The 13,977-nt window shown below is 41.4% G+C and overlaps 1 protein-coding gene across 1 annotated transcript in view; it reads left to right on the plus strand.

Moving 5' to 3' along the window:
- Positions 1-3,607: 3,607 nt before the first annotated feature.
- nfkb1 (nuclear factor of kappa light polypeptide gene enhancer in B-cells 1) overlaps positions 3,608-13,977 on the plus strand; it is a 46,366-nt gene continuing 35,996 nt past the window's right edge. Inside the window, exons 1-5 of the mRNA XM_083786487.1 lie at positions 3,608-3,938; positions 5,157-5,234; positions 5,747-5,825; positions 9,448-9,488; positions 10,765-10,863. Of these exons, the coding sequence (XP_083642613.1) occupies positions 5,187-5,234; positions 5,747-5,825; positions 9,448-9,488; positions 10,765-10,863 (267 nt within the window). The 5' untranslated portion in view covers positions 3,608-3,938; positions 5,157-5,186. The remainder of the gene's footprint in view (positions 3,939-5,156; positions 5,235-5,746; positions 5,826-9,447; positions 9,489-10,764; positions 10,864-13,977) is intronic.

Here is a 13,977-nt window from a genome sequence, read left to right on the forward strand (position 1 = left end):
GATTTGGGGTAATTTAACTCAAATTGAAGGATTAGGGACAGTAAATAGTAATTATAATGACAGTATAATGATAGTAAATATAATTACCTATGGCGTCGTGAAAGCCTTAAAAAAAACAATAACAGTTATTTTTTACTTATTTTTTCAACTTGACCTATGGAAAATGAGATGGCATTACCCATCATGCTACTTACAACTATTGATTAATAACACAAGCTGAACACTACAAAGTGTAGAAATGCACATTAAATAAATATTTTGTATTTTTATTTTTAAGAAGATAACTTATACATACACAATTACACATAAAAAATGTAAATATATATGTGCTGGGCTAGACGAACACCAATAGAGAAAAGAGTAGAGCTGGCACCTAAACTCCATACTTACTCCTTTATTGGACGATAGAGGTTCATTTGAACTGACTCCACAGAAGGTCAAAGTCCAATAAAGGAGTGCACATGGAATTATGTCCAGTAATATGTGAGATCTACTCCTCTCTCCGTTATGTTTAATCATGTGCACCAAGTCCTTAGTCTGGTCCTCCTCACAAGACAAGCTTCTGCTGCTTGCTTATTTTAAAATGGTCAGACATTGCAAAAGGATTCAGAAGAGGACTATATCAAAGAGATGCTTCGTCCACATTCCCAGTGATGCATAACTCGAAAGAAATGCAACCATCTTATGAGAGCTCTAGATGACAATGGATCTTATTGTAAAGATTCCTGTTTATAATGTAGCCACAACAGTATTTGACTGTAACAATATACATATTTGTATTTTGTGCTCAAGTATCCTATTCAATCAGAGCCTTTTATCCAAGCTTGGGTGACCACGCATACATGGTTTGCACATTTTGAGTTGGTTTGGCTCATTCCAGCGAGTGACTCCAATCACTGACTACTGTTCACTTTGGTACTGTCGGTCCTGAATGAACAGGGTTTTGAGTCTCTCTGGTCATTGTGGCCAGATTTGATTCACTGGTGGTTTCAGCTGTGGTCTTTCATCGGCTGCATTCCACGTCTTCTCAGTACCTCTGTTTCTATGCCTCCACCCCTCTATGCCCACTGCTAGGAGAAACACTGGAGAAGCTCCTCTGTTCCGTTCTTAACCTGCCCAGTCCTAGATTTCTGGTAAATGAAGGGAAGGATGTATGATAGAAACATGGAAGATGTTTGGCACTCGGCAGTTCCACATGTTTGTATAGTTAACGCCATGTGTATAGATTGGGGTGGTATTTGAATGTGTATAAATATGAGATACACTAACAATTTTTATACCATGCATGAAGTACTGTAGTTGTACTTCCACTGGTCAGTGTTCTCCTGCCAGCCCATTGTAAAGAGGTGGTCCGGTTCTGTTTGTGCTGTTACACTGCAGCTTTCTGATTCTTCAAAAGCACAGATTAAACCAGCAGATATTATAATCATCCACTCCAAAGATTTTCTTTAAACCACCTTTTAAGACCTAAAGCTATTTATTGGCGGAAGCGATAGCTGATTGGCTAGAGATGCTGTCTGTCTGGGAATTAGAAGGTTGCCTGTTTGACACTTTTCTCACCCAGAATACACATCTCCGTTACGCTCATCAGAGCCATCGGAGCAGCCATCTGCTGGTTGCAGAAGTAAAAGTAATTTACCCTTCCACGCAAACTAGAAAATATTCCCTCCCTTTCTTTTCCCTTGAAGATCATCCATGCCATTGAAAAGCCATGACACTAATAGGTAATTGGCTCAGGCTAAGTGCTTTTGACTCCTAAGTTTAATCAAACTTTTTACAACTAATAATCAAGTGCCATCTATATTTTTTTCCTTTTACCCGTCTTTCCCATGGTGCCACAATGACAGCTACTGTATATGTAACAAAGCGTTAATGTTACTTTTTCCAGTGTTAAATATTGTTGCTGTGCTGTGCTTACTAGTTAGTAAGCTTCTACTCTACTGCTTTGCCCCTGTTGTAGCAGTAGTCGGTCAAATGACCTCCATGTTGGGATCAGGCCAGTTTGTGGTGTGGTGTCTCCAGGTCTTGAGCTCCACATAGTGCCTCAAAGCAACAATAAGCAACAATAACAAAATCATACTAGGAAACTCAGTGGTATTACCTGTGTTAAGATATGTTAAGTGTGTGTGTGTGTGTGTGTGTGTGTGTGTGTGTGTGTGTGTGTGTGTGTGTGTGTGTGTGTGTTGCCTCTTCTGCTGGTACAGTAGTTTGAACATCTAGGCATTTCTAGACTTTGTTGAGCTAATGTGCCTATAGATTACTTTTTGTTATCAATTGTTTTTCTTATTTGCCATAATATATATATATTATGTTTTACTTGTTTTTATTGAAGTCTAATGTTAAACTAAATAGATGTGTATATTTTTGCAGAGAAAAAAAAACAGTTTTTTAAGTTTGATCGGTAAAGTTTTAATTGTACATTGCACTAATTGTTTTACAGATGCTTTTAGGTGTAATGTTTTGCTTCACTATGTATGTTGGAATAACTAAAAGATACAGTATATATGTTTAAATGACTAAATGAAAAGCCAATATTAAAAGACAAATGTAACAAATAAAATGTGTGTTTAATCACAGAGAACAGGTTCTGTTCTCGTTGATTCTGTATGGACTCTGGTGCCACATGGAATACTTTGATGTACACACTACTGATGATGAACCATGGCAAGATAAGCAGGTCAATTAACTGTTGTGAGAATTAATTATATTCGCTCATTTGTTGATGGACTGTTACATATACTATTACTAATGTAATTCATGATTCTATCAGTCTCATATTCACTATTGGTAGTCTGTACATGTCATATATCCATTCATATATGTTATAGTCTTACTTGCACAATCTCACATACACAAGTCATCACATACTGTACATGTCTCTGAACTTTGATATTCCATCAAACAAATTCCTCAGTATGTGAGCTCACTTTCTTTCTTTCTTCATGTGTGAGAAGGTCTTATTCCATCACTGTCTGGTAAACACTTCATGGTGACATTTTACTGCAACACAAATCTCACCTAACAATCGCCTACACAAAGCAACACAAACATTTCTCTGAACTTTGACCTTTCACCAAACAGATTCATCAGTAGGGTTCACTAGTCTGTTGCTATGGAAACCAATCACAGGTTAAAAAAAATGTTGGTAAAATGTAACTGCCAAATTCTCGCTGCAAACTCACCTACACAACTCAACACATATAATACATGTATCTGAACTTTGACCTCTCACCAAACAAATACCTCAGTTGTACCACCAATATTATAATTAAAATATAATATTGTAATGGTGCATAACAAAATGTTAAAGAAATTGGGCACGTGTTCAAGAGTAATGGTGACAATGTTATCACAAGAAAAGAGGAAATTACCTATTCCAATGAAAAAAATAGCAACTAAAGTAATCAAAACAAGTCATAATGGTGCTTTCTTAAATTGGGTTCAATCCTTTTAGCGTTGTATTTGACTGGTTTGTGATTTTCAGTAGCGGCGCTGCTCTGAACGAGCCGCCAGGGGGCAGAGCTCAGCAAGCTACCCTCCACTGCAACTACAACTACGTCACTGGGAATTTCCAGTGGGGAAGTCAATTTTTATGAACAACTGTCTTTAAAGTTAATGTCACCTGCTTCATCTTTTGTCGTCTTTAGAGTGCGGACGAGTATAGCATTTGTATTCTGTCGTAGTTGTACACATTGAATGATATATATATATATATAATAACGTTCTTGTCGCGTCATGACGACGCGTTTCGGTTTGATCTAACGAGCTGGTAGTGGAGTTAATGAATTTACCGAAGTAGCAGCACGAGCTGCACGACCATGGCGCAATGATGTGTAAAAGTCACCCTAGGAACTGAAGTGGAGTCAGTGGGACTGTCATTGTCACTTTAATGTTGAGGGAAGAAGTCACCTGGTGAGCCAACAACACAGCCGACACGGGTAAGAGCATTACTGTATTGTTTATGTTGTTGTTGTGTGATAGCGATTTAGCTCGGCTAACTTTGTCGTGGTCTCTCTCGCTCTCGTACAACTGCAGTGTCTATGTTGCTCCATTTGCTTTGTTATGCTCTCCACTTCCTTATTAGCACGCTAGCTAACAGTGTGTACTGTGTGTGCTGTATGGCTATAGCAGCAATGCTGCAATGACAGTCAAGACGTGACATGAACGGCGACTCACACAGCAGTAAACCTGGGCACAGGTTAAATTCAGCTGAAAGTAGGTCATGCTACTAGTACTATTTCTACTGTACTACAACAACAACAACAACGTGGTTTGTGTCACAACAATGCGACTGTAGCAGAGCTATTGTGCACTCCCATTCATCATAACAGCAACAAGTGTCAGTCAGCCATGCAGTGCAGGCAGGACCTACCTGACCTAATAGACCAGTGATTACTGTTCAGTTCAAAGGCTGCGAAACTACAGTGTGTTACTGTGTGTATTTGGCCGCAGAGTAGACAAGACAGACACCCATGACCCATCTATTCTGAACATATTCTGTGCCAGGGACCCATGTGGAAGACTTTTCAGATTTGTTTTCTAAAGATCTTTTGAAAATAACTGATACTATACCTTACAACGCTTATGCTGAAGATCAGCTATTTTCAAGTTAAACTAATGTTTATGTTAGCATTGGGGACCCCCTGGAACCCCCTCAAGGACCCCAGTTGGGGATCTTCTTACCCGGGCCCACTTTGATAATCAATGGCCTATCTATGAGCATGAGACTGTTACTATGCCAATGTTATCAATCATTTACAAATGTTGATTTGCAAATCATGTACAAATGGAAGTGTGGAGTGTACAAATGGAACGAAATGAAGCCTATGGGTCCATTTCATTTGTACACTCTCAAAGTTAAATTAACATAAATTTTACAGTATAAATCAGGGGTCCCAGAGATATAAATGCCATAAATTGGGGGTCCGTAGCCTAATGCATGTCAAACTGTGGGTCCTTGAAATTAAACGGGTTGAGAATCACTGCTAGAGCCGTAAAAATCTTCTCTTATGGGGGTCCCTGGCATATCTTTTCAAATGGGGGTCCGCGGGCTAATTGGTGTCAATTTGGGGGTCCGACGGGGGGAACGACTGTTCTAATAGACTCAGTAGGTTGCATTGAAAACATTTTGATTTGTTGTATGTCTTCTTTGAAAGTATTGACCTTTGCTGTCCCTGGCTGACACCATGGCCGGAGATGATCATTATCTGGTTGGTGTCGTTCAGCCCCATCAGGTAAATCTGCATCCATTACATTACCACACAACCTTACAACATAGGCAAATACAATCGTAGGTAGCACTGTATATTTAGGTCTGGTCTATTCAAATGAATACAATGCATTTTGACCTGGGAACGATTCAGCAAATGTCTTCTAAATCCTGACTGTTTTCTTGAAAAAGCTGTTTTTCTATGTCAGTCGTTCTCAAACACTTTCATGTCACTTTTCACGATTCTTCAAAAATAGCAGACCTATAAGCTCGTAGTGCGCCACTCGGTGGCGTGCTATGAGCTTGTAGATCTGCTATTTTTCATTAGCTAAAGCATAACATAATGCTAACACCAAAAGGGGTTCCCGCCCAAAATGGGTTATGTGCATTTATAAATAATCCATTGTAGTGCACTATAATGCACTTATAATGCATGTCTATTTTCTAAAATGAAGGATGGATTACTAACATCATTGAATTTGATAGGCCGTGACTTCATCTCATGTTAAATATTTTTTGTGCATTTGTATCTTTCAGCTTCTTGACATGTTTGATTCCTCATGGGAATATCAGAACCATTACACACCAATGTCACAAACCACTGCACTGCGGACAGGTACAGTAAGAGGTCTTCTTTAAAGGGCTGAGAAAGAAAACATTATGCTACAGTCCTTAATCCTTATGGTGCTTTAGTAACTACTCCAATGAGACCGTAAATGGTGCATTTATATCGCGCTTTTATCCAAATCGCTTACATAGATTGTGCATTACTACATTCACCCATTCATACACCGATGGCGGAGGAAACCATGCAAGGCACCAACCTGCAATTAGGGGTTCAGAGTCTTTCTCAAGGACCTCATGGTTCCCATCCAGCTGCTCTACCGGCCACTCTACCCCTGAGCGACTCCCGCCCTGCTAAACCCCTGCGTGTAGTAGACTGAAACATTTGCCACTAGTTACATGATGTCACGGACGGTACCGATATACAGTGTTGTCACACTCTCACTTCTCTGTCATTGTCCAGAGGGTTGTTGTCATTTGCCACTAGTTTCATGATGTCACGGACAGTACCGATATACAGTGTTGTCACACTCTCACTTCTCTGTCATTGTCCAGAGGGTTGTTGTCAGAGACTGCAGTAGATAAGAGTAGTGGTTGGTTGGTTGTGGTGTCACTAGTGAGGGAAGCCACTCTCTGTTGGATGGATGGGGGAAACCCACTTCACCCAAGAAGTCAGATGGAGGGGGTGTTATTACATGTCAAAAGGCCTACTCTTGTGATGTCACGATTACGTTAGTCTCTTGACTACTAATAAATTATTAAACGTAACCCCTAATAATTCTACAATTGCTGCAAAACCTGTGGATGTCCACTTGTCCAGTCATTGTGGGCATAAACAAGAAGTTGAAGGGTAAATTTAAGTTATGATAATGACGTACTGTGCATGTTCAAATCGTGCATGCTTTACATTATTTCCAACCATTTTCAACAGCATACATTTAGTTTTTACTTTATTTTTTAATATAACATGAATGTGCTGTCAACGTTTAGGTGCCGACTCGACCTATAAACACTATTATATCCAGTCTCTTCTAATTCTCCGCCACCAGTCCCAAGTATTTCTTATCTGTCAGGCCATAGCATCTATATGTTTGTCCACCCATCTGCGTGTGTGCTCTTTTTTTATTATCTGTCTGTCTAGTGTCTATCATATCTTAGAATATTTTATCTCATATCTCATCTCATCTATCAGTGCTGTCTGGTTCTCTCCACCAGTTCCAATATCTGTGTAAATGAGGTTCAGGTGTTCACCAGAGGAAAGATGTAGTGGAGCAAACAGCTGTGGTTCATTTGGCAGGTTATTTCTCCTATTTCAGCTTTCTGTGTTAGTAATTCACTTACCGTAATCACATATGTCCCCCATAACGTTTGACTGACAGTTGTCTGCCTGTGCAGTTCTCAGTCATTGAGTTTGTATAACAGAATATCTATCTACCATTTTTCGTTCATCCCCTTTATCAGTCGTTTGTCATATTGTTTTACCAGCTGCTATGCATTAGCAAGCTGAGTCTATCATCGCTGTGCAAGCTAGTCCTCTAGTCCAGCTGGTTTTCTCATTGGCTGATGTATGTGCGCACTCGGAACACAATAGTTCCGCCTTAGAGAGTTTTGGTTCCTACCTAAACTACTGCGCTGAAACGAACACAGAGGCAGTTATAGCGGATCCCCGCAGATCCCCAGCTGGTAATTAATTGATTTAATCAATTCTTGTTTTTGGTTGAACTTCTCCATTACTAAATCATGCCTGTCTGTACTTATGCCTGTCTGTACTCACTAGCATCAGATCATGTGTGGCAGATTCTACAGGGTATTTTGAATGCCGACTGACTTAAAGCAGCGTCTCCTTTTCAAGGAGTCCTTTGATGTAAAGACAACCACTCCTTATTTCAGGCCTCCAGTTTAGCGAATCGTGTAGCTTGGGAGATGAAAGTGTCCAACCACCTGCCTCTGTTGCTTCACTTAGAAGTGGCTTGAGGCACAATTAAGATGTCTGGCACATACATAAAATTGTGTCACTCATAGTAATCTCTGCTGCAATAGTAGGTGGCGACTCACAGGAATTCTGTAGCACTATGGGACTGAAACAAGATATGTTTGTGTTGGATGTTTCTGAAAAAGATCTTTAGGAATGAATACTGCATTGCCGCCAGCATACGAAGTCTGATGTATATGTTATAAATGTTATCATAAGTGATTATTTTATAGGCTTATGATCACATGGTTGTACTGCAAGTTCGTGGGAGGAAGTGGCTAAGGTCGTGGCTGTGCGTGCAGGCAGGAAGAGGCTGGCCCAGGTACAGGAAGGAGCAGGATGAAGTTGCTATACATGAGGAACCTTAGAGAGAGAAGACTCAAAGAGACGCCGTGCCACATTCAGATGACATTGTGTCTGATTTTGTTTGAAACCAACTTGCCGTTTCTACTGTAGATTGACCATAGGGCCATATACGAGTTTATTTGTACAAAGGAGAGGTGTGTGTGTGTGTGTGTGTGTGTGGGGGGGGGGGGGGTCTGCTTTGTATGTGAAATCACTAATGGGACTCAATTCTCGGCCATATTCTTGTTATATTTGCATGCAAGTTTAATGTATTATGAGCATTCATTTAGAACGATGACTAGACTGTTGACCGGGACTATGGTGTCCCGTAATTTTGTATATCAAGGGGTCTTTTCCTAATAAAGAAACTTGAATCATCATTTGAATTGTATTGTATATCAGAAGTCCCTAAAACTCCAAACTTAATTATTTCCTTTCCTCCTCACTTGATATGTGGTTACATCGGCAGGAAATAACTATTTTCAACTAATAATATGATGAATGTCACCTGGCAACTCTTCCACACAGAACTATGATTGATAATGACACAAGAGGGTGTTGGTACTCTGTTAACTCTGTTATCAATAAATTTCTCCGCCACGCACATTTTCTGTGTTTTCACTGCTGTTGTATCCTACTGACTCACCTTCCAGTGAGGAGGAGGAACCCTCACCGGGAGGTAGTAGAACCTCTGTCCCACTCCTCCCACCCAACAGTCTCTGCTGACAGGCCCCCATCCCGTAGGTAGGACTACAATATCACCCTGCCCGACACCTGGCTTCCCTCCCACGGCCAGAACACGGGCCAATTGTCTTTGTGGTGTTCGACAAAGCCGAATGCACCATGGTGGAATCAAACCCACTCTAGTCTAAAGGTAGTTGCACACTGGTATGTTTTTTCACTGCTTTTTGCAGCTCCGATAGTAGTAGGCTATCACTAGCTGTTAGCCTGTCAACGAAAACGAAATATTCGGCGGCAGTTTGCAAACGCAGTTGACTATGTGGGGTTTTTTCTTTTACGTCCTCCGAAATTCGCTCCGATATTCTCCCTAAAAACCACACCAGTGTGCAAACACCTTAACAGAGTTAATAATTAATCATGTGGATCGTGGCATCCATTTAGCTATGTCTATAGCAAAGGCTAAAAGTATACAGCTACTTTCCCGGATTGAAAGGTATAACAACGTATAGGCTTTCCAGGTTTAAATTGGTTAACAAACCAACTGCTGCTTCTAGTCTTCAAACTAAATTTAAGCAGTGCTTACATTTCTCATGCAATTCAAAATGTCCACTGTTGTTTCACTGAACGTGGGAATAGTTTACACTGAGTATTTTGTTTTGTTTTTCTCTTTATGCAGCTGATGGGCCATATCTCCAGATCACGGAACAGCCTAAACAGGTAAACTTCACATGGAGTGTTTTCCACTAGTTCCTTAATGCCCTCACAGCCAGGTACGATAAGGGGAGAACTTACGAGACATTGTTAAACTATTGAGGAAGAAAAACATCTGCTTGTTCAGGCCTGTTGGATTTTTCTGCAACCTATTGCATAACATGCTCTGATACAGTACATAAACCCACCCACTTGTTGAAGTAAATGATTATTATGTTTTATTAGCCATCAATCAATCAATCAATCAATTATTTGATTGCATGTTAAAACGGACTGACTTTAATTCAATATGCTTAACAAGCAGTACATTTCACAGTTGACTATTAAAATGGTCATGATTCACCAGGAGCCTGGATGATATGGATGGTTCCAGGCTTCAAATTAAAAGTCTTATGGGGAAAAAATGTATGGGCTTTAGATCTGTGGAACCACAAGATGGGAACTACTGCTATGACTCAAAGCAGTGTTTCTCAAACTTTTTGTCAAGGACCCCCAAATTGACACTTGACACTCAGACCACGGACACTCATTTGAAAAGATAGGGAAGAGGAGATCTTTACGGCTCTAGCAGTGATTCTCAACCATTTTAATTTCAAGGACCCCCAGTGCCCCCCCAATGCATTTACGGACCCCCACTTAATGGCATTTCTATCCTTGGGACCCCAATTTATTTTGTAAAATCATTGTTAATTTTCCCCTGAGACCCCCTTTCCCCTTGATTTTAGGATCAATATAAGTAAAGTAGTAGCTTTTTCATATTTTCAATTTCTTGCATATTTTCCTATATAATTCCTCATTTGCATTATTTAGAAATTTAAAATTTGTAATACAATAAATCATTGTCTTCGTGTAAGTAATCAACTGTGGAAGTTTCATGGTGATAACAATCTAATATAGGTATGGTTTTACCCACTCAATTCATAATTATCGTTCCAATTTTGGAGCTCTGCCTCATGGACTAAGAACCAAAAAGAACTGAACCGGTTCCCATTGGGAACCAACCGGTGGAAAAGGGGTCTGTGAGTGTATGAATGGAACCAAATGGACCAGACTTTAACGGGTCCATTTGGTTCTTAACCATCAGTCATTTAGCTGAGGACCCCCTGGAACTCCCTCAAGGACCCCTGGGGGTCCCCGGACCCCACATTGAGAACCACTGCCCTGTATAGGCAGGGCTTACATATTGAAGCTCAATTTGTCTCGTCAGCAAAGCCACATTGTCGTGTGATGGATTATAGATCAGGCATTACTTTCTGTCTGACTCTGTCTGTTTGTATTACAGCGAGGTTTCCGGTTCCGTTATGGCTGTGAGGGTCCGTCTCATGGTGGCTTGCCCGGAGCCAGCAGTGAGAAGAACAGGAAGATGTATCCCACAGTCAAGGTAACGTTTTAACACCGTAGCTTTAACAAGGCTTACTGTATGTCTTCCTCAGTGGTGTTTGTTTCTGAACCCTGATGGAGCGGTGATCTCAATAGCTCACTGTGTTAATTCACTAGGTCCATGTTCCCATGCTTATGGGCTCAAATCCCACCGTGGTTGTACTTTTTTGGAAATGTGAATGTACTAGGGCTGTCAAAGTTAACGCACTATTAACTAGTTAACTCACAATCCTTTTAACGGCACTAATTTTTTTAATGCGCGATTAACGCACTGTGAAGTTTGACAGAATTGTTGAGAGACGCATGCATGTGAATGCAGGTAGTCAGTGAACCCCGCCTCTCTCCCCCTCTCTCTCTCTCCCAGTGAGTCTACACAATTAGAAAACTTTGAAAACATGTTATTTTGATCAACATGGCCTGTTATCTCTCGTAATGGTACCATTGGCCAACATCAATACAGTTCTTTAGTTTGGGTCTGGAAGGCTAAATGTCATCAAATGGTGGTCCGTGGCTCAAATGCAGAATAAATAATGGGCCTTGATATGAAAAATCTTGAAAACCACTGATTTAAGGTATATTTAGAACGTATACAAAATATGCGATTTAATTTGCGATTAATCACAGTTAACTATGGACAATCATGCGATTAATCGGATTAAATATTTTAATCGATTGACAGCCCTAGAATGTACCAAAGCTTTTCAACCTACCTCCACTCCGAGCCTCACTAGCAGTGGGATTATGTTGAACGTTTACCTGAGTGATATGTTGAATGTGGCACCTTGTGAATTCAGATTAATTTAGATTGCAAGCAGTCAAAGTATACAAGCATTGTGAACCTGCCTATGTAGTATGTAGATGTTTGAAAGATTTCTTTGGTCTAAATCGCAATCGCTTTCTGCATCCCCTCTCGATAGCAATGTGGCAGGAATGCGCCTGATCATACCGCATATTAATGTGTGTGTAATCTGTGTGCAGTTTAGCACATACAGATAGGGCCCGTAGTCTTGTCTTCTCAGTGGCTCTCACTTCGAATTCATACCAGGCACCACATTTTTCATTAACCATGGAGTCAAGCACCCTATTATTCCTTTACCAAACGTCCTCTTTATCAGCTGTGCTGTCAAACATCGAAACCCACTTTTGAGTCGTGACTTGTCCCCCTAGTTAAGAAAGCCTTTCTATATGAAAGAAAGGTAGACTAGGGTAGAAATGATTTGATTGAGGTTCTTAACATGTGTAACAATGTTTTGGAATGAAGTGAAACATTCTGCATGTTTCGACGCAGCCAGAGTAAGCAGGAATTCCCCTTGATGCTATAGAAGATCCTAGGAACGTCTCATCTTTGTTGGTGTTAAGTTACCGTGACATTTCACATTACGCAATGAAACATTTGCCTGGATTGCTGAAACAGCATTGTGTGTGTGTGTGTGTGTGTGTGTGTGTGTGTGTGTGTGTGTGTGTGTGTGTGTGTGTGTGTGTGTGTGTGTGTGTGTGTGTGTGTGTGTGTGTGTGTGTGTGTGTGTGTGTGTGTGTGTGTGTGTGTGTGTGTGTGTGTGTGTGTATAATCTGTGTGCTTTACACAGGAAGTCTGCAAATAGAACTGGCAAGTCTTGCTGTCTGTCCTCCATTCTCTCTCACTCTCACACACACACACACACACACACACACACACACACACACACACACACACTCTCTCTCTTTCGCCTTTCTCTGTCCACTTTTTTTATCCTACAGTTCATACCCTGTTTAGACGAGGCTGTGGGAAAACCCCTGAGTGATGACACTGAAAACGCTAGTAGGTGTGCTGCTGGCTCTGTTCAAGATAACCTGATGATAATACTGAATACTGAGTACTTTGTAATACTCACCTGACAGTGTGGGGGGGGGGACGACACTCGTGCAGCGCGCGTGCATGCGCCGGATCCATGCACAAGCACGGTTGCATTTTTTGTGATTTTAGTTTTTTTGCTGTCTTTTTTGCCTATTTTTACTAAAACTCACACTGTGGTGGTCATGATTGTGTGGTGGCTCACCACCATGGCACCCTCACACCAGCGGCGTCAACTCCGGGGGTGCTCAGGCGCAGAAGCACCCACGGGAAAAATAATAAGCGGCGCCAATATCAATATGCAGAAGCAGAATATGCACCCACTGTCCTGACTGAAATGTCCCTTCCCCAGTGGTCATGTTTTCATGCACGTAGTCACTGTAAGTCACATACCTTTACGGGGGGTTGTGGGCGCTTGGGCCAGATAGGTGTTGGGCCGCCGCCCATGGGCATTCAAATGCTAATAAGGTGGCTTTTGTTCTGCTGCCAGGTAGAGCGTATAAATGTTGCATACAGTACAGTACAGGATTTATTTCCATTTGACTACGAATCACGATGATGAAGCACCCTCCAGCCAAGAAGAGATTTGTCCAGTCCATGCTACAATTCGGCGGCGCCGCTGCGGCCTCAAAGACCCGGCTGCTACCACCAGAGCCCGCCGCTGCCACATTGACTCCAGTGCCAGCTGCTGCCGCCGCCAAGACCCGTCTCCCAGTCTGGCGGGATCTGGCCGTCCCAGAGCTCGCTGTCGCCACACCGACTCTACACGTAGCTGCTGAGGCTGACAGCACTATCAGCGCCAACACAATGGCTCTTTTAAGAGCTAATAGCAGCCAGCCGCCGCGCAAATATGCCCGAAAATATCAACCCATCTGGAAAGAGACATTTACCTGGATCACGTACGACTCTACTAAAGACAAAGTGTTTTGTAGCATTTGCTCTGAAGCTGTGGAGCTGGGTATTCCACTACTATCCAAATCAACACGCGAACTAGGGTGTTTCTTAAAACGCAAAGTTTTGAAAGTCTAAGCTCCAACCCCCTGAATTGGTTACACTAGTTGAGAAAACCCTCCTGGTGAATTTTTTCCTCAATCGGACAACATTTACCCCTTCCTCATGGACCCTGAAGTTTCACCCCGAGGATCCCAGACTAGGGCAGGGCATAAACGGTGCTACAATTAATTTTAAGGATATCTTAACAAGGGGGGTGTCTATTTTATGTGTTTTTCTACCAGGAGTTCAAATCTGTGCTTATTTTTTTGATAGGACCATTCTTACCTACAT

The sequence above is a fragment of the Protomyctophum parallelum genome (assembly GCF_964188405.1).
Source record: "Protomyctophum parallelum genome assembly, chromosome: 16".
NCBI lineage: Eukaryota > Metazoa > Chordata > Actinopteri > Myctophiformes > Myctophidae > Protomyctophum > Protomyctophum parallelum.